This window comes from Pithys albifrons, chromosome 17, assembly GCF_047495875.1.
Source record: "Pithys albifrons albifrons isolate INPA30051 chromosome 17, PitAlb_v1, whole genome shotgun sequence".
In the NCBI taxonomy this organism is placed as follows: domain Eukaryota; kingdom Metazoa; phylum Chordata; class Aves; order Passeriformes; family Thamnophilidae; genus Pithys; species Pithys albifrons.
In genome coordinates, this window is record NC_092474.1 from 9454035 (window position 1) to 9473251 (window position 19217).

General features: G+C 53.5%; 2 protein-coding genes across 2 annotated transcripts; both read right to left on the reverse strand.

Moving 5' to 3' along the window:
* Window positions 1-751: 751 nt before the first annotated feature.
* LOC139680108 (immunoglobulin lambda-1 light chain-like) lies at window positions 752-4487 on the reverse strand. The gene is made up of 5 exons (XM_071572386.1): window positions 4260-4487; window positions 2695-2823; window positions 2107-2218; window positions 1347-1616; window positions 752-855 (listed from the first exon to the last, which is right to left on the reverse strand). Exons 1-5 carry the CDS (start codon window positions 4485-4487, stop codon window positions 752-754), a joined length of 843 nt encoding a protein of 280 aa, XP_071428487.1.
* A 1615-nt stretch (window positions 4488-6102) lies between these two features.
* On the reverse strand, window positions 6103-10024 carry LOC139680109 (immunoglobulin lambda-1 light chain-like). Its single transcript, XM_071572388.1, has 5 exons — window positions 9967-10024; window positions 9188-9487; window positions 8700-8818; window positions 7029-7203; window positions 6103-6209 (listed from the first exon to the last, which is right to left on the reverse strand). Exons 1-5 carry the CDS (start codon window positions 10022-10024, stop codon window positions 6103-6105), a joined length of 759 nt encoding a protein of 252 aa, XP_071428489.1.
* Window positions 10025-19217: the final 9193 nt, after the last annotated feature.

Sequence of the window (19217 nt, forward strand, 5' to 3'; positions counted from 1 at the left end):
GAGAGGAGAGAGGGAACAAGATGAGGGTGAGCCTGTGCCCCAGGAGCACACCCCTCCCCAGGCAGTGGTACAGGGCCCCTGTGCCCAAAGGTTCTGGTGCCATGAAGGGGCACAGCCTCACAGACAGAGCTGAAAACTAGAGACCCATGGTGCTGCAAGGAGAGCTGGCAGTGGCAGAGTGGTGGAACACCACCCTCTGACGGAAAGGGACCTGGGCATGGCTAAAGAAACTTCTGGAAAGCAGAGCCTGGACTGGCCCAGAGCAATGCAACAGAGAGGCAGCTTCAGCAGCGGCAGGAGGATGGGGCAGCCAGAAATAAAAGGCAGCAGGGTCTGGAGATGAGGCAATACCATTCCTATTATAAGGACAGGGAAAAGAGTCACCTCTGCACCTTAGGGCATGGAAATGAGGCTATTCAGCATCTGTCCTTGGACAGGGGACGGGAGCCTGCTACACCTCCACAATGACAACTGTACTTGGCCATGAGGAAGAAGAACTCAAAACCTTCCTCTTCAACACTGTTTTCTCTGTTTCACTTCTACATTACTCACTGCCTTCATCACACCCCAGAACCACTGCTGCTGTCCCTGCTACCACAGTAATAGACAGCCTTCTCCTCAGCTTGGACCCCAGTGATGGTTAATGTGGCCATGGAGCCGGATGCAGAGGCAGAGAATTGTGAAGGGATGTCCAAGGGTCTGCTGTTGCTGCCATAGATCACACACGGGCACTGCCAGGTTTCTGCTCATATCAGCCATAACCACTGCTACCCCCTGAGCAGGTGATCCCAGTTTGTCCCAGGTTGGTTGACACCAAGGACAGCTGATTCAGCAATGTTTCCTGGACCAGGGAACCTGGAGAGGGAGAGGAGAGAGGGGAGAAGGTTGAGGGGGTGAGACAGCACCCCAGGAGAAGAGCCCTCCCCAGGCAGAGGGACAGGGAATGCCACAATCAGAAGAGAATGGACCTGGTGCATTTGGGGAGCAGAGCCCAGCACAACACATCCCAGCACAGAGGCAGCTCTGACAGCAGCAGTAGGAAATGGTCAGCAGTAGCATGACAGACTAGGGTGGGGGATAAAGCTACACTGTAATCGCTTTTGTGACAAGAAAAATGCTCTCCAGACATAAAGGAGATCAAGAGAACCTGTAGTTCTGTGGGACACTAAAAGGAGGAGGTTCCCAGACATAGCTGTGCAGAGGGGACTGGGACATGCTTCAGCTCCACAGCCAGACAGAAGGCAGAAGGTCTGAAATCTTTCCACTAGTTTTGGAGGAGTCTTTCTCACTTCCTGTTACCTGTTGGCACCACACACCATAGCCACCACTGCTGCTGTCCCACCTACCACAGAAATAGACAGCCTCGTCCTCAGCTTGGACCCCCGTGATGGTTAATGTGCCCGTGGAGCCGGACTTGGCTCCGGAGAATCGTGAAGGGATGTCCGAGGGTCTCTTGTCGTTGTTACAGATCACAGTGACAGGGGCAGTGCCAGGGACCTTCTGTTGGTACCAGCCATAGTTGTTGCTAGTCCCTGAGCAGGTGATCTTGACGGTTTCTCCCACATTGGCTGACAACGAGGACGGCTGACTCAGTGATACTGCCTGGACCAGGGAACCTAGAGAGGGAGAGGGAAGAAGTCAGGAGTCAGTCACTGTCCCAGGAGCATTGTCATTCCCAGGGAGTGGGACAGAGTCAGGCCCCCTATGTTCAAAGTACCTTGTTGGGCACAGCAAGTCTGGCCATGACACCTGTACCATGGATGAATAACAAGACAAGGAGAGGGACAAAGCCAGCCTGGTGCCAGGTGCTCAGGTAGCAGCTCCTGACACAGGGTAGGTGTGGGTTCAGAGTCAGAGGTGCTGGGGGGCTCCTCCACAGGCAGAACATGATCCCACTGGGCCATAACTGAGCAAACACAAACAACACAGAGAGAAGAAGCCTGTGGGCTTCTCTTGTAGTAAAACAGAGCATCCCCTGGCCAGGCCTGCTCTGACCTGGCAGCTTCATGCATATCCCTGGAGCTCCAGTGCCCATGGGAAATGTCCCTTCTCAGGCTTTGAAGGCACAACTTTGGCCCAGCTTGCTGGCCTAGGGCACATCCCCACCTCTTGGTGCTGAGGCTGCGGTTTCATCAGGGATGAGCCCCTTGGAGTGATGGCCCAGGGTCTCCTCATGCAGCTGGGCTGGGAGTTGGCCAGGGACGCAGGTGGACAGGCCCTGGGCACCAGCCAGGGAGAGCAGAGAGATCTTGAACCTGGAGTGCAGGGCAGGGACAGAATTTCTGGGAAGTGATCCCAGCCATTCTTTACTGAGAGTATGGTCAAACATTGGACAGGATTCCTAGAGAGTTGGATGAAATCCCAAGCCTGCTAGTGTCATAGAAGCACCTAGACAATGACCTGCATTTTGTTCAGCCCTGCAGTGTCCAGGCAGTGGGACTTTGTGATAACTGAAGGTCTCTTCTATCTCAAATAGTCTATTGAGTTCTATCCTATGTGCTCTCCTCATCAATTACAAGGGAAGAGATCTACTGGATGATGCTGAACACCAGGAGCAGCCGCATTCTACACAGAGCAGCAAGGGCAGGGTTGTGCCAGGGACCTGCCTCACCAACAAAGGAATGGCAGAGCCTCCTAACTGGCCCCTGCCATGGCAGGAGGACTTTGTATCGGTTTCCCATTGCTCCAAGTCACTGTGGTAACAGTGTTGCTGCTGCTTTCGTAGCTACCACAGAAATAGACAGCCTCATCCTCGGTTTGGACACCAGTGATGGTTAATGTGGCCGTGGAGCCAGATGCGGATCCAGAGAATCGCGAAGGGATGTCCGAGGGTCTCTTGTTGTCCTTATAGATCACAGTGACAGGGGCTCTGCCAGAGACCTTCTGCTGGTACCAGCCAAAATAAGCACTGCTATCACCCTCAGAGCAGGTGATCTTTATGGTTTCTCCCACATTGGCTGACAACGGGGATGGCTGACTCAGTGATGCTGCCTGGACCAGGGAACCTGGAGAGGGAGAGGAGAGAGCAGAGAAGACAGGGTCAGTGGCCCAGAAGCACAGCCCTTCCTGAGCAGGGGAACACCATGTGGTGCACAATTCTACCTTCCGGCACAGAGATGGGGCACCTTGGGTGCAGCCCACAACTCAGGCACTCCTTGCACAATTGCTGTAGCCAGAACCTGGGCCCTCTCCGTGCTCACTGGCCCTCTGGGTACACCTTATCCCAGACACTGGCCCTGGGCATCCTGGGGACACAGACTGCTGTGGACACCCAACCTTTGGGAAACTCTGGAGATGCTCCTGCCCATGTCTCACCAGGGGCCATGTGCAGACCAGTAGCCAGGGACTGCAAGGCAGGAGGGCCCCAGGCAGTGAGGGGCTGTGAGAGCAGACAATGTGTGATGAAGGCAGTGGAGACAGCTTCAGTACACCATGAGCTGGGAGGTAGCATGAGGATAGAATTCCAGATAAAACACTGCAAAGCAGGAGCCACAACCGCTGCAACCCAGCCATCACAGAAACAAACAGCCTCGTCCTTGTCTTGGGCCCCAGTGATGGTTAACATGCCCAAGGATCCAGATGTGGATACAGAATAATAACAATTCCAACGGTCTGTTGGCATTTAAGTAGATCACAGTGACAGGGGCAGTGCCAGAGACCTTCTGCTGGTACCAGCCATAGCTGCTGCTGCTCCCAGAGCAGGTGATCTTGATGGTTTCTCACATATTGGCTGCCACAGAGAACAGCTGATTCAACAATGGTGCCCAGATTAGGAAATGTGGAGAGGGAGAGGAGACAGGGGAGAAAAGTGGGGTCAGCCATTGAACCAGGAGCACAGACCTGTCCAGACATGCTTATAGGGAATGCCACAGTCATAGAAGAGTTGACCTGCACATGTCACAGGCACAATTGGGGACAAAGCCACACAATGAGTTTTATAGGGACCAGGACAATGGTCCCCAGCCACAATGTCACCTCCAGGGCTCTGGGAAAGAAAATGGGAGGATTAAATAGACATGGTTGTGCAGAGGAGACAAAAACCTGACCCAGCTCTACATCCTCAGCTCTGCTTGGCTATGAGAAGGACAGAAAAATTAAATTTTTAACAGCCCTGTACCTCATTTGAAAATATCTGTGTACCAGTATCACTGCTGCTGTCTCTGCCACCACAGTAATAGACAGCCTCATCCTCTGCTTGGACCCGTGATGGTTAATGTGGCCATGGAGCCAGATGTGGATCCAGAGAATCGTGAAGGGATGTCCGAGGGTCTGTTGCTGTTAGCATAGATCACAGTGACAGGGCCACTGCCAGGGACCTTCTGCTGGTACCAGCCATACCAGCCACTGCTACTCCCCGAGCAGGTGATCTTTATGGTTTCTCCCACATTGGCTGACAATGAGGACGGCTGACTCAGTGCTGCCTGGACCAGGGAACCTGGAGAGGGAGAGGAGAGAGGGAAGCAAAAGTGGGTCACCCAGTGTCCCATGAGTACAGACCTGCCTGGAGAAGGTTACAGGGAACGCTGCAGTCAGAGGAGAACAGACATGGACATGGTTACAGGGAAAATTTATGGAGTAGAGCCCAGCCCAATGCAACACATGACAGAGACAGCTCTGTCACCAGCAGGAGGACATGATCATCAGTAGCAAGAGTCTGTGGGTAGGGGACACAGCTACACCAAGAGGTTTGTAGGGACCAGGACAATACTTCACAAGCACAGAGTCACTTCCAGGGCTCTAGGAACAAAAGTGGAGACATAGCCAAGCTTGTGCAAAGGAGACCAAAAAAACCTGACCCAGCATCACATCCAAAACACTGCCAGGCCATGAGAAGGACAAAACCCCACAACTTTTAATTCTCTGTACCTGACTTGAAAAATCTTTCCTTGTCATTATACCACCAGTACTGCTGCCCTCCCAGCTACCACAGAAATAGACAGCCTCATCCTCAGCTTGGATCCCAGTGATGGTTAACGTGGCCGCGGAGCCAGACAAGGTTCCAGAGAATTGCGAAGGGATGCCCGAGGGTCTCTGGTCACTAGCATAGATCACAGTGACAGGGGCACTGCCCAGTGGTAGCAGCCAGCATAACCATAGCTGCTGCTACCCCCAGAGCAGGTGATCTTGACAGTTTCTCCCACATTGGCTGACAATGAGGATGGCTGACTCAGTGATGCTGCCTGGACCAGGGATCCTGGAGAGGGAGAGGAGAAAGCAGAGAAGAGAGGGGTCAGTCAGGGCCCAAGAACACAGCCATCCCCAAGGAGGGAAACAGGACCCCTGTGCCTAAAGGCCCTGTCAAGGTGCAGAGTCTGACCATGGCACCTGAGATGTGGGGGAACACCAAGAGGAGGAGATAGAGCAGGCCATGGTGTGATCCCACCAGATCTGTGTCCTCACCCTAATGGAGCTGTGCTATGGACCCTAACTCCCTTCTAAGTGTCCAACTGGCCAGGCACGGCACTCCATACATATGTGGCCCTCAGTGTTACCTGGAGCTCTTGTCCCAGTGTTCACCCTGCCCACTGCAGGCATTTCTGGCCCACCAAAAGGCAGCAAGATCAACACAGCTGCTGAGATCTGAGCTCAGCCACAGACCCCCCAGTGCCTCTCTCTCCCCTGTAGGACCATGGCCTGGCTGCAACAAGACCTCCTGTGCACAGGGCAGGGAACAGCCCTAACCTGGGCACAGGGACACATCCACCTGCCCTGGAGCACCCAGGTCTGGTTGGTGCTCCCTGGTCCCCGGGTGGCCACACTACCTGTGCACTGATCAGCACCACTGACAGAGGAGCTGTGGAAAACAGGTCCTGCTTCAAACGACCAGGCCACACTGGGGCTCTCTTAATTGGCACAAGAGAACCTCTGAGCAGAGAATTGGGATTTTGAAAGGACTCTGGAAACACACCAAGACCAGGAGCTTCAAGGCTACCCAACAGGAAACAAACACAAACCCCAGATCCTCCAAATTCAAAGTGAGCTGTGGGTGTCCAGCAGCTTCACAGCAAACATGGGTATACCTGAGCTGGGGTTAATACTAACTAAGTGCCCACAGCATCCTTCCACTCTCATCCAGCCCAGGGCAGCCCCTCTGCTGTCTGCTCACAGCACAGACCACGGCAGCCTCCAGAGGAACCTGTGGGGGCTGCTCTGCACCACAGTGTTATACGTTGGTATCTGGTTGTCCACGACCCCTGTGAACCTTCGAACTGTGCAGTGGGGCCACACTGACACCGTGTGGGGATGAGAAGGGCCTCAGGGACAGCACTGGAGGAAATGAGAACAGGGTGCAGCACAGGATTCTGCCCCTGCTGTCTCTCACCTCTGGCACAGCTCCCACCAGTTGTGGAGATTCCTGGCCACAGCCTTCTGGGTTTCTGCATCGCACCCTGCTTCAGACAGCCCATGCTCACAGGGGACAGTCTCTCACACAGACACAGGGCCCTTCAGCACAGAGGTGAGGGGCCATCAGCCCTCAGATGTCAGGGAACCCATGGACCAGAGCAGGATGCCCAGAGATACTGACAGGGATTGTCCCAGCATCTCTGGGCAACAGCACCAACCACAGGACAAGGCATTTTGAGGGCAGCAGCAATTAGCTACAGCACAGCTCTTTACTGCCAGGAGCCATGTCACTTCAACATCCTCCACCACCACTCAGGGTCTCTTTGTGCTATCACAGATCCCAGTGACAGGTGCATTGTCAGGAACCCTCTACTGAAGCCTGCTGCAGCCACCTTTAGTCCCAGAGCAGGTGATATTGACAGTTTGTCCCAGATTGGCTGACCCAGAGATTTCTGCCCAGACCAAGTAACCTGGAGAAACAGAGTGAACATGAAGAGGATCAGCCAAGGCCCCAGGAACACAGCCCTCCCAAGGGCATTGGGACTGAGGTCCCTGTGTCCAAAGACGCTATGATGCAACAGAGGAACACATACACATAAGCCAAGGTGTGAAGGTCCTGCAAGGAGAAATGGCAGCAGCAAGAGGAGGCAGAATGTGTGTGCCAGTGCCTCCACCATGCCAACCAGCACTGCTGCCGTGGTAGCTACCACAGAAATAGACAGCCTCGTCCTCGGCTTGGACCCCAGTGATGGTTAATGTGCCCATGGAGCCAGACAAGGATCCAGAGAATCGCGAAGGGATGTCCGAGGGTCTCTTGTTGTTCTCGTAGATCACAGTGACAGGACCACTGCCAGGGACCTTCTGCTGGTACCAGCCATAGCTGCCACTAGCCCCAGAGCAGGTGATCTTGACGGTTTCTCCCACATTGGCTGACAATGAGGACGGCTGACTCAGTGAGTTCCCTGCCTGGACCAGGGAACCTGGAGAGGGAGACGAGAGAGGGAAGCAAAGATGGGTCACCCACTGTCCCAGGAGCAAAGACTGACCTAGACAAGGTTAAAGGGAAAGCTGCAGTTACAGGAGAACAGACATGGACACTGTCACAGGCACATTTGGGCAGCAGAGCCCAGCCCAACATCTCCCAGCACAAAGACAGCAGCAGGAGTAACTGGTCATCAGTAGCAAGACAGAGTAGAATGGGGGACAAAGCTACACCAAGAGTTTTGTAGGGAGTTATACAAGGGTGTTCCCAGACAAAAAGTCTCTCTTGTAGTTTGGGATATCAAGGAGGGGATATTTCCTACTATGGCTGTGCAGAGGGACAGAAATTGGCATCAGCCCCACAGTCAGACAGGAGGGAGAAGGGCCAAACTCTTTCATCTGGCTTTAGGTTCTATCTCACTTCCTAGTACTCATTGTCAACCCACACCATAGTAAGCACTGCTGCCGTCCCAGCCACCACAGTAATAGACAGCCTCGTCCTCGGCTTGGACCCCAGTGATGGTTAATGTGCCCGAGGAGCCAGAGAATCATGAAGGGATGTTCGAGGGTCTGTTGTTATTGGAGTAGATCACAGTGACAGGGGCACTGCCAGGGACCTTCTGCTGGAACCAGCCATAGTAACTATTGCTACTCCCTGAGCAGGTGTTCTTGATAGTTTCTCCCACACTGGCTGACAATGAGGATGGCTGACTTATGGATGCTGCCTGGACCAGGGAACCTGGAGAGGAAGAGGAGAGATGATGAGGGTCAGCCAATGCCAGTGTAGCTCAGCTGACTCCTGGGTGGTGGGATGAGGAGTGCCACAGTCAGAGGAGAATGGATGCAACCACAACCACAGGGAAATCTGGTAGCAGAGCTCAGCCCAGTGCATTCAACCACAGAGGCAGCTCTGATAGCAGCAGGAGGACATGGGCCATCAGTAGCAAGAAGTAGTGGGGTGGGGGAAAAAGCCATACTTTTGTAAGGACCAGGACAATGTTTTCCAGACAGAAAGTCACCTCCAAGGCTCTCGGGGAAAACAAAGATGGGACATTGATAACTGTGGTTATACAGAGGGGAAGAAAACCTGATCCAGGCCCACATTCACAAGTCTGGTTGGCCAGGAGAAAAACTTCATTTTTCACAAGAAAAACTTCATTTTTAACTCTTTTGTGCCTCATTTCCACATCTCTCTGTATCACTATACCAGCATAAATGCCGTAGTCAAAGCCACCACAGAAATAGACAGCCTCGTCCTCGGCTTGGACCCCAGTGATGATTAATGTGCTCGAGGAGCCAGAGAATCACGAAGGGATGTCCGAGGGTCTCTTGCTATCAGCATAGATCACAGTGACAGGGGCACTGCCAGGGACCTTCTGCTGGTACCAGCCATAGCCATAGCCACTACCAGAGCAGGTGATCTTGACGGTTTCTCCCATGTTGGCTGACAACGAGGACGGCTGACTTAGTGATGCTGCCTGGACCAGCGAACCTGGAGAGGGAGAGGAGAGAGGGGAGAACAGGCAAGGTTGTCCAGTGTCCCATGAGTACAGACCTGCCTGGACAAAGTTACAGGGAATGCCACTGTCTGAGGAGAACAGATATGGACAGAGTTACAGGAAAATTTAGCAGGTTGGAGATACAGCTATGCCTTAAGTTTTGGAGGGACTAGGACAATAGTCCCCAACTATCAAGTCTCCTCACATTCTCTGGGACAATAGAGTCTATTTCCCACCATGATTGTGTAGAGGGGACAGAAATCTGCATTAGTCCCACAGCCAGACAGGAGGGAGAAGGGCCAAAATGATTCCTTTGATTTTGGGTTATGTCTCACCTCCTCATAGATGTTGTCAACACACACCATAGCTGCCACTGCTGCTGTCGTAGCTACCACAGAAATAGACAGCCTCATCCTCGGCTTGGACCCCAGTGATGGTTAATGTGGTCGTGGAGCCGGACTTGGCTCCAGAGAATCGCGAAGGGATGTCCGAGGGTCTCTTGTCATTGTAGTAGATCACAGTGACAGGGCCACTGCCAGGGACCTTCTGCTGGAACCAGGCATAGCTATTGCTGCTACCCGAGCAGGTGATCTTGACGGTTTCTCCCACATTGGCTGACAACGAGGATGGCTGACTTATGGATGCTGCCTGGACCAGGGAACCTGGAGAGGGAGACGAGAGAGGGGAGAAGTCAGGGGTCAGTCACTATCCCAGGAGTACAGACCTACCTAGAAAAGGGTATGTGGAATGCCACAGTCAGGGATGAACAGACCAGGTTATGGTCACAGGCACATTTGAGGAGTAGAGCTTTGCCCAGTGCATACTAGCAGAGAGGCAGGAGCCGGAAGACATGGTCATCAGTATCAAGAGGCATGGAGGTGGGGGACAAAGCCAAAACATGACTTTTGTAGGGAGAAGGTTAATGGTCCAGAGACACAAAGTCACCTCCAGTGCTCTTGGACAAAAAAGGGGGGACATTCAGAGCCATGGTTGTACAGAGGAGACAAAAATCTGACCCACGCACATACCCACAACTGTGTGTGGCCATGAGGACAGAAAACTCAATTTTTAACTCCTCTGTATCTGACTACCACATCTTTTTGTTTCACTATACCAGCATCACTGCTCCAGTCCCAGCTACCACAGAAATAGATAGCCTCATCCTCGGCTTGGACACCAGTGATGGTTAATGTGCCCATGGTGCCGGATACAGAACCGGAGAATCGTGAAGGGATGTCCAAGGGTCTGTTGCCGCCGCCATAGATCACAGTGACAGGGGCACTGCCAGGTGGTACCAGCCAGCATAAGCCCAGCTGCTGCTATCCCAAGACCAGGTGATCTTCACAGTATCTCCAACACTGGCAGACAAGGAGTCTGGCTGACTCAGTCTTGCCTGGACCAGGGAACCCAGAGAGGGAGAGGAGACAGGAGAAGATGCTGACTCCCTCTTAGCCCCCATCTGCCCAGGCACAGCCTCTCAATACATATGTGGCTCTCAGTGTTCACCAGAGTTCTTATCCCAGTGCTCCCCCTACCCACTGCAGGCACCTTTGACCCAACCAAAACACAGCAGGGTCGCTCGGGGCTGCCAGCTCCTTCCCCAGCACGGCTGCTGAGCTCTGAGCTCAGCCACAGACCCCCCAGTGCCTCCCTCTGCCCTGCAGGACCATGGCCTGACTGCAGCAGGAACTCCAGTGCACAGGGCAGGGAACAGCTCTGCTTAGGCACAGGGACACATCCACCTGCCCTGGAGAACCCAATTCTAGTTGGTGCTCCCTGGTCCCTGGGTGGTCACACTACCTGTGCACTAATCAGCACCACTGACAGAGGAGCTGTGGAAAACAGGTCCTGCTTCAAACGACCAGGCCACACTGGGGCTCTGTTAATTGCCACAAGAGAACCTCTGAGCAGAGAACTGGGATTTTGAAAGGACACTGGAAACACACCATGACCAGAACCTTCAAGGCTCTTCAACAGGAAACAAACATAAACTCCCAGATCCTCCAAATTCAAAGTGAGCTGTGGGTGTCCAGCAGCTTCACAGCAAACATGGGTATATCTGGGCTGTGGTTAATACTAATTAAGTCCCTACAGCATCCTTCCACTCTCATCCAGCCCAGGGCAGCCCCTCTGCTGTCTGCTCACAGCACAGACCACGGCAGCCTCCAGAGGAGCTTGTGGGGGCTGCTCTGTAGCAGGGTGTTACACACTGGCACCTGATTGTCCACAGCCCCTGGGAATCTCAGAACTGTGCAGTGGGGCCACACTGACACCGTGGCCTCAGGGATGAGAAGGGCCTCAGGGACAGCACTGGAGGAACTGAGAGTAGTGCCCAGCACAGGGCTTCAGCACAGGGCAGCGACAGCAGGGACACAGTGGCAACCTGCCCCACACTCCTATGGAAACAGTAGATTCCTGAATGATGGCTGCAATGGCCCAAGATTTTTGTATCACTTGCCAATTGCTTCATATAACTGTGGAAACACTGCTGCTGTCCCAGCCACCACAGAAATAGACAGCCTCGTCCTCAGCTTGGACCCCAGTGATGGTTAATGTGCCCGTGGTGCCGGATGTGGATCCAGAGAATCGCGAAGGGATGTCCGAGGGTCTCTTTGTGCTATCATAGATCACAGTGACAGGGGCACTGCCAGGGACCTTCTGCTGGAACCAGCCATAGCTACCACTACTTCCCGAGCAGGTGATCTTGACAGTTTCTCCCACGTTGGCTGACACTGACGATGGCTGAGTTATGGATGCTGCCTGGACCAGGGAACCTGGAGAAGAAGAGGAGAGAAAGGGGGATCAGTCAGTGGTCCAGTAATACAGACGTGCTCAGAAAAGTTTATAGGGAATGCAATGTCTGGAGGAGAACAGGCAAGGACATGGCCACAGACATTTGGGTAGCAGAGCTCAGACAAGTGCATCCTGGCACAGAGGTAGCAGAAGAGGACATGATTGTCAGTAGCAAGAGGCAGTGGGGTAGGGTTCAAAGCCACACCATGAGTTTTGTAGGGACCAGGACAAAGATCAACAGATGCAAATTCACCTCCAGGACTCTAGGACACAAAAGGGGGGACATCCATAGCCATGGCCATGAAGAGAACACAAAAACCTGACACAACTCCATATTTGCAATTCTGCTTGGCTGTGAGGACAGAAATAGTCCATTTTGAATTCCTCTATACTTCACTTGAAAATCTCTCTTTGTCACTATACCAGCAGAACTGCTGTCGTCCCAGTTACCACAGAAATAGACAGCCTCATCCTCGGCTTGGACCCCAGTGATGGTTAATGTGCCCGTGGAGCCAGACACGGATCCAGAGAATCGCGAAGGGATGCCCGAGGGTCTGTTGGTGCTACCATAGATCACAGTGACAGGGCCACTGCCAGGGACCTTCTGCTGGAACCAGCCATTGCTATAGCCACTGCTACCCCCAGAGCAGGTGATCTTGATGGTTTCTCCCACATTGGCTGACAATGAGGATGGCTGACTCAGTGCTGCCTGGACCAGGGAACCTGGAAAGGGAGAGGAGAAAGAAGATGAGACAGGGATCAGTAAGAGCCCCAGGAGCACAGCCCTTCCTGGGCAGAGGGACAGGACCCCTGTGCCCTAAAAAGGGCCCATTCAGGAGCAGCAAATCTATCCATGGCACCTGAGAAGTGCGAGAGCACCTCGAGGAGCAGAGTGACCCAGACGATGCTGCAATCCCACCCAAACCATGTCCTCACTTTGATACAGCTGTGCTGTGGACTCCTCCCAGCCAGGCACAGCCTCTCCATACATATGTGGCCCTCAGTGTTCACCAGAGCTCCTGTCCCAGTGCTCCTCTTGCCCACTGCAGGCACCTTTAGCCCAACCAAAACACAGCAGGATCACTCAGGGCTGCCTGCTCCTTCCTCAGCATGGCTGCTGAGCTCTGAGCTCAGCCACAGACTCCCCAGTGCCTCCCTCTGCCCTGCAGGACCATGGCCTGACTGCAGCAGGAACTCCAGTGCACAGGGCAGGGAACAGCTCTGCTTAGGCACAGGGACACATCCACCTGCCCTGGAGAACCCAATTCTAGTTGGTGCTCACTGGTCCCTGAGTGGCCACACTACCTGTGCACTGATCAGCATCACTGACAAAGGAGCTGGGGAAAATAGGTCCTGCTTCAAAGGATGGGGCCACACTGGGGCTCTATTAATTGCCACAAGAGAACCTCTGAGTAGAGAACTGGGATTTTGAAAGACCACTGGAACCACACCAAGACCAGGACCTTTAAGGCTACCCACTCTTGTCCAGCCTGGAGCTGCCCCTCTGCTGCCAGTCTATAGCACAGACCACGGCAGCCTCCAGAGGAGCCTGTGGGGGCTGCTCTGCAGCACGGTGTTACACACTGGCACCTGGTTGTCCACAGCCCCTGGGAACCTCAGAACTGTGCAGTGGAGCCACACTGACACCGTGTGGGGACAAGAAGGGCCTCAGGAAGAACTTTGGAGGAACTGAGAGTAGCGCCCAGGACAGGATTACACTGCTGCTCTCTCTCACCCCTGCCACAGCCCCCACCAGCCCCAGAGATTCCTCCAGTCCTGGTCACATCTTTCAGGGCTTCTGCAGTCACAGGTCTGCATCACCCAGGAGCTGTGAAACTTCCATACCCCCCAGCATCCCCACAAGGGTTGCTGCCACCCACACAGAATAAACAGGAACAGTCATCCCAGAGTATCCAACCACGGTCGCACTACATGGCATTTGGATGCTGACTGTAAAGCAGAATGTACACAAAACATACCCAAAGAATGGCAAAAGAGTGGAAAGGATTCAAAAGGTTTACTTCAGAGGCGAGGACGCTGAAAACTTAAAGATCCTAAAGGCACTGTACAGGCAGCACTGAGACTCAGAGCGAAAGACAAAGGCATTAGTGCCTTGGGCTTTATCATCACTTCCCTCCCCTCAGCAACCCCATTGGCTGCTAAGGCCTTGCAGATCATCTATGAGCATTATCTCTCTTGTGCCCGGGGAGTAACCGTCTGTGGAATGCATGCAGAAAAACATCCAAAAACTGTGTCTGGGCAAGATGCCTCACTCCAAGCAGGAAAACTTCCTTAGTGAAAAATAACTGCCTTGTCAGTAGAAAATATCTTCCAGAAAAGAGCTATTTACCCCTACACCGACCAGCACTGTCCTCCAGGGCACAGCATAGGTGCTGCCACTGCTGCTGTCATGGCCACCACAGAAATAGACAGCCTCGTCCTCGGCTTGGACCCCAGTGATGGTTAATGTGCCCGTGTTGTCGGACCAGGATCCAGAGAATCGTGAAGGGATGTCCGAGGGTCTCTTGTCATTGTTATAGATCACAGTGACAGGGGCCCTGCCAGGGACCTTCTGCTGGTACCAGCCATACAAGCTGTAGCTACCCCCAGAGCAGGTGATCCCAGGTGTGCTGACACTGAGCACCCAGTGATGCTGCCTGGACCAAGGAACCTGGAGAGAGAGAGAAATAGGGAACTTGAAGGGGGGTCAGCCATGGCCCCAGGAACACAGCCCTCCCCAGGGTATTTGGACCAGGGCCATGTGCTCAAAGGCCCCATAATGCAACAGAGGGAATCAGAGACATACACACAGAACCCAAGGTGGGAGGGTCCTGTAAGGAGAAATGGCAGCAGCAAGAGGAGGCAGAATGTGTGTGTCAGTGCCTCCACCGTGCTGACCAGCACTGCTGCCGTCATGGCTACCACAGAAATACACAGCCTCGTCCTCGGCTTGGACCCCAGTGATGGTTAATGTGGCCGTGGAGCCAGACTTGGCTCCAGAGAATCGCGAAGGGATGTCCGAGGGTCTCTTGTCATTCCAATAGATCACAGTGACAGGGGCTGCCAGGGACCTTCTGCTGAAACCAGGCAGCATAAGGATAGCTGCTGCTAAGCCCTGAGCAGGTGATCTTGATGGTTTCTCCCACATTGGCTGACAATGAGGGTGGCTGACTTAGTGATGCTGCTTGGACGAGGGAACCTGGAGAGGGAGATGAAGTGAGGGCAGAACACGGGGGTCAGCCAGTGTCCCAGGAGAACAGCCTTTTCTGGGCTGAGGGATGGGGCTCCTGTGCCCAAAGGTCTGGATGGAACAGAGGGACCACTGCCCCAGACGGAGCCCAGGGCCTGAGCCCTGGTAGAAAAAGAGGATGTGGCCACCAGCAGCCTGAGGCAGCAGGTAGACATCACTGCTGTCCCTGCCACTACAGTAATAGGCAGGCTTGTGTTGAGCTGTAACACCAGCGATAGTTAACATGCCCATGAAGCTGGACTGGGATCCAGAGAAGTGTGAAGAGTTGTCTGAGGGTCTATTGGTGGTATTACAGAGAGGGGATGTTATACAATAACAGGGGCACTGGTAGAGACCTTCTGCTGGAACCAGCCATACCAGCTGCTGCTACTTCCAGAGCAGGTGACCTTGACAGGTTCTCCCACGTTGGCTGACAAGGACAGCTGACTAAGTGATACTGCCTGGATCACTGAAGCTGGAGAAGGAGAAGAGAGAGAGAAGAGGGGAGACAGCCAGTGCTGTGTCCCATAAGCACAATCCAGCCTAAAAAACATTTTAGGGAATGTCAGAGTCACAGGAGAATAGATACAGACATTGTTAGAGCTAATGTCAGAGGCAGGGGAGCACAGCCCAGCCCAATGCATCCCAGCACAGAGGTAGCTCTGGCACCATGAGCAGGACATGGTCATCAGTAGCAACAGACAGAGAATTAGGAGACAAAACCACAACATATGTTTTGTAGGAACCAGGATAATTTTCCACAGGGACAAAGTCCCCTCCTGGGCTCTCAAAAACAAAAGCACAGACATTCAAAGCCACAGTGCAGAGGAAACAAAAACCTTCCACAGACACAAATTCACAACTCTGGGCATGAGAAGGACAGAAAAACTCCATTTTTAATTCCTCTGTACCTCACTTGAAAATCTTTATCACTATTCCAGCATTACTGCTGCTGTCATAGCCACCACAGAAATAGACAGCCTCGTCCTCAGCTTGGACCCCAGTGATGGTTAATGTGCCCGTGGAGCCAGACAAGGATCCAGAGAATCGCGAAGGGATGTCCGAGGGTCTGTTGTTGTTGTTATAGATCACAGTGACAGGGCACTGCCAGGGACCTTCTGCTGGAACCAGCCATAGTAGTTGCCGCTACTCCCTGAGCAGGTGATCTTGCTTGTCTCTCCCACATTGGCTGACAATGAGGACGGCTGTCTCAGTGCTGCCTGGACCAGAGAGCCTGGAGAGGGAGAAGCATGAGGGGACAGCCGGGAGCTGACTCCAGGAGCATGGTCCTCTCCTGGGAAGGGGAATGGGGAATGCCACAGTCAGAGGAGAATGGATGCAATCACAATCACAGGGAAATTTGGGGAGCAGAGCACAGCCAAATGTAACCCAGCAGAGACAGCCCTGTCAGCACCAGGAGGATATGGTCATCAGGACGAAGAGACAGAATGGTGGGGGACAAAGAAACCCCATGAGTTCAGTAGGGACCAGAACTCAAACAGAGTCACATCCAGGGCTCAAGGAAACAAAATGGGGCACATTCATAGTGATGGTTGTGCAGAGGAGACAAAAGTCTGCACCAGCCCCACACCCACAATTCCGCTTGGCCATGGAAAGGACAGAAAAACTCCATTTTTAATTTTCTGTATCCAATTACAAAAATATGGCTTTGTCACTATACCAACAGGAATGCTGCTGTCCCAGTTACCACAGAAATAGACAGCCTCATCCTCGGCTTGGACCCCAGTGATGGTTAATGTGCCCGTGGAGCCGGACTGGGATCCAGAGAATCGCGAAGGGATGTCCGAGGGTCTCCTGTCACTAGCATAGATCACAGTGACAGGGGCCCTGCCGGGGACCTTCTGCTGGAACCAGCCATAGTAATAGCCATAGTCATTGCTACCCCCAGAGCAGGTGATCTTGACGGTTTCTCCCACATTGGCTGACAATGAGGATGGCTGACTCAGTGATGCTGCCTGGACCAGGGAACCTGGAGAGGGAGATGAGAGAGGGAAGCAAAGATAGGTCACCCAGTGTCCCAGGAGCACAGATCTGTCTGGTCAAGGTTAAAGGGAGTGCTGCAGTTACAGGAGAACAGACATGGACACTGCCAGAGGCATATTTTGGGCAGCAGAGCCCAGCCCAACACATCCCAGCATAGAGGCAGCAACAGGAGGAACTGGTCATCAGTAGCAAGACAGAGTAGAATGGGGGACAAAGCTACACCAAGAGTTTTGTAGGGAGTTACACAAGGGTGTTCCCATCCAAAAAGTCACTCTTGTAATTTGGGACACCAAGGAGGGGATACTTCCTACTATGGCTGTGCAGAGGGACAGGAATTGGCATCAGCCCCACAGCCACACAGGAAGGAGGAGGGCCAAACTCTTTCATCTGATTTTGGGTTCTATCTCACCTCCTGGTACTCATTGTCAACACACACCATAGTAATCGCTGCTGTCGTAGGCACCACAGTAATAGACAGCCTCGTCCTCGGCTTGGACCCCAGTGATGGTTAATGTGGCCGTAGAGCCAGATGCAGATCCAGAGAATCGCGAAGGGATGTCTGAGGGCCTCTTATTGTCCTGATAGATCACAGTGACAGGGGCACTGCCAGGGACCTTCTGCTGGAACCAGCCAGAGTAGCTGCTGCTACTCCCCGAGCAGGTGATCTCACTGGTCTCTCCCACATTGGCTGACGACGAGGATGGCTGACTCAGTGCTGCCTGGACCAGGGAACCTGGAGAGAGAGGGGAGAGAGAAGACAGGAGTCAGTTGGTGACTCCTGTGCCCCAGGAGCACATCCACCCCCAAGAAAAGCAATGGGAACCCCTGTGCCCAAATGCCCCACCCAGGAGAAGCAAGTCTGGCCATGGCACCTGAGCTGTGGGCGATCACTGCAAGGAGGAGAGGGACCCAGGCCATGGTGTGATCCCACCAGATCTGCGTTTCCACCCTGATGTAGCTGTGCCCTGGGCCCTGACTAACATTTAAGTCTCCACCCACTCAGGTACCATGTGAGAACGAGAAGGGCTCAGGGGCAGCACTGGAGGAACTGAGAGCAGAGCCTGGCACAGGATAGGAAGGTTGATTCAGTGATGCTACCTGGACCAGAGAACCTGGAGAGGGAGAAGAGGGGTGGATAAGCCAGTGTCCCACTGCCAGGAACCTTCTGCTGGTACCAGCCATATTCATTGCTGCTCCCTGAGCAGGTGATCTTGACGGTTTCTCCCACATTGGCTGACAACGAGGACGGCTGACTCAGTGATGCTGCCTGGACCAGGGAACTTCGAAAGGGAGACGAGAGAGGGAAGCAAAGATGGGTCACCCAGTGACCCTGGAGCACAGACTTGCCTGGGTAAGGTTAAAGGGAATGCTGCAGTCAGAGGAGAACAGACATAGACACTGTCACAGGCACACTGGAAGACCAGAGCCTGGCCCAACACATCCCAGCACAGAGACAGCAGCAGGAGTAACTGGTCATCAGCAGCAAGACAGGGTGGGGTGGGGGACAAAGCTACACCAAGAGTTTTGTAGGGAATTACACAAGGGTGTTCCCATCCAAAAAGTCACTCTTGTAATTTGGGATATCAAGGAGGGGATATTTCCCACCACGGCTGTGCAGAGGGACAGAAATTGGCATCAGCCCCACAGTCAGACAGGAGGGAGAAGGGCCAAACTCTTTCATCTGATTTTGGGTTCTGTCTCACTTCCTGGTACTCATTGTCAACACACACCATAGTAACCACTGCTGCTGTCATAGCCACCACAGTAATAGACAGCCTCGTCCTCGGCTTGGACCCCAGTGATGGTTAATGTGCCCGAGGATCCAGAGAATCGCGAAGGGATGTCCGAGGGTCTGTTGGTGTTTTCATAGATCACAGTGACAGGGGCACTGCCAGGGACCTTCTGCTGGTACCAGCCGTACCAGTTGCTGCTACCTGAGCAGGTGATCCTGATGGTTTCTCCCACATTGGCTAACAATGAGAATGGCTGACTCAGTGTTGCTGCCTGGACTAGGGAACACGGAGATGGAGAGGAGAGATGGGAGAAAAGGGGGATCAGTCAGAGCCCCAGGAAAAAATCCTACCTTGGCAGCAGGACATGACCCCTGTGCCCAAAGGTCCTGTCCAGACACAGCTGGTCTGGCCATAGCACCTGAGTTGCAGACAAGCACTGCAAGGAGCAGAGGGAGCCAGGCCATGATGCAGTCCCACCAGCTCAACATCCCCACAATGATGGGGCTGTGCTGTGGACCCTGACTCCCTTTTAAGTCCCCACCTGGCCAGGCACAGCCCTTCATATATATGTGGCCCTCAGAGTTCCTTGGAGCTCTTGCCCCAGTGTTCTCCCTGCCCACTGCAGGCACCTCT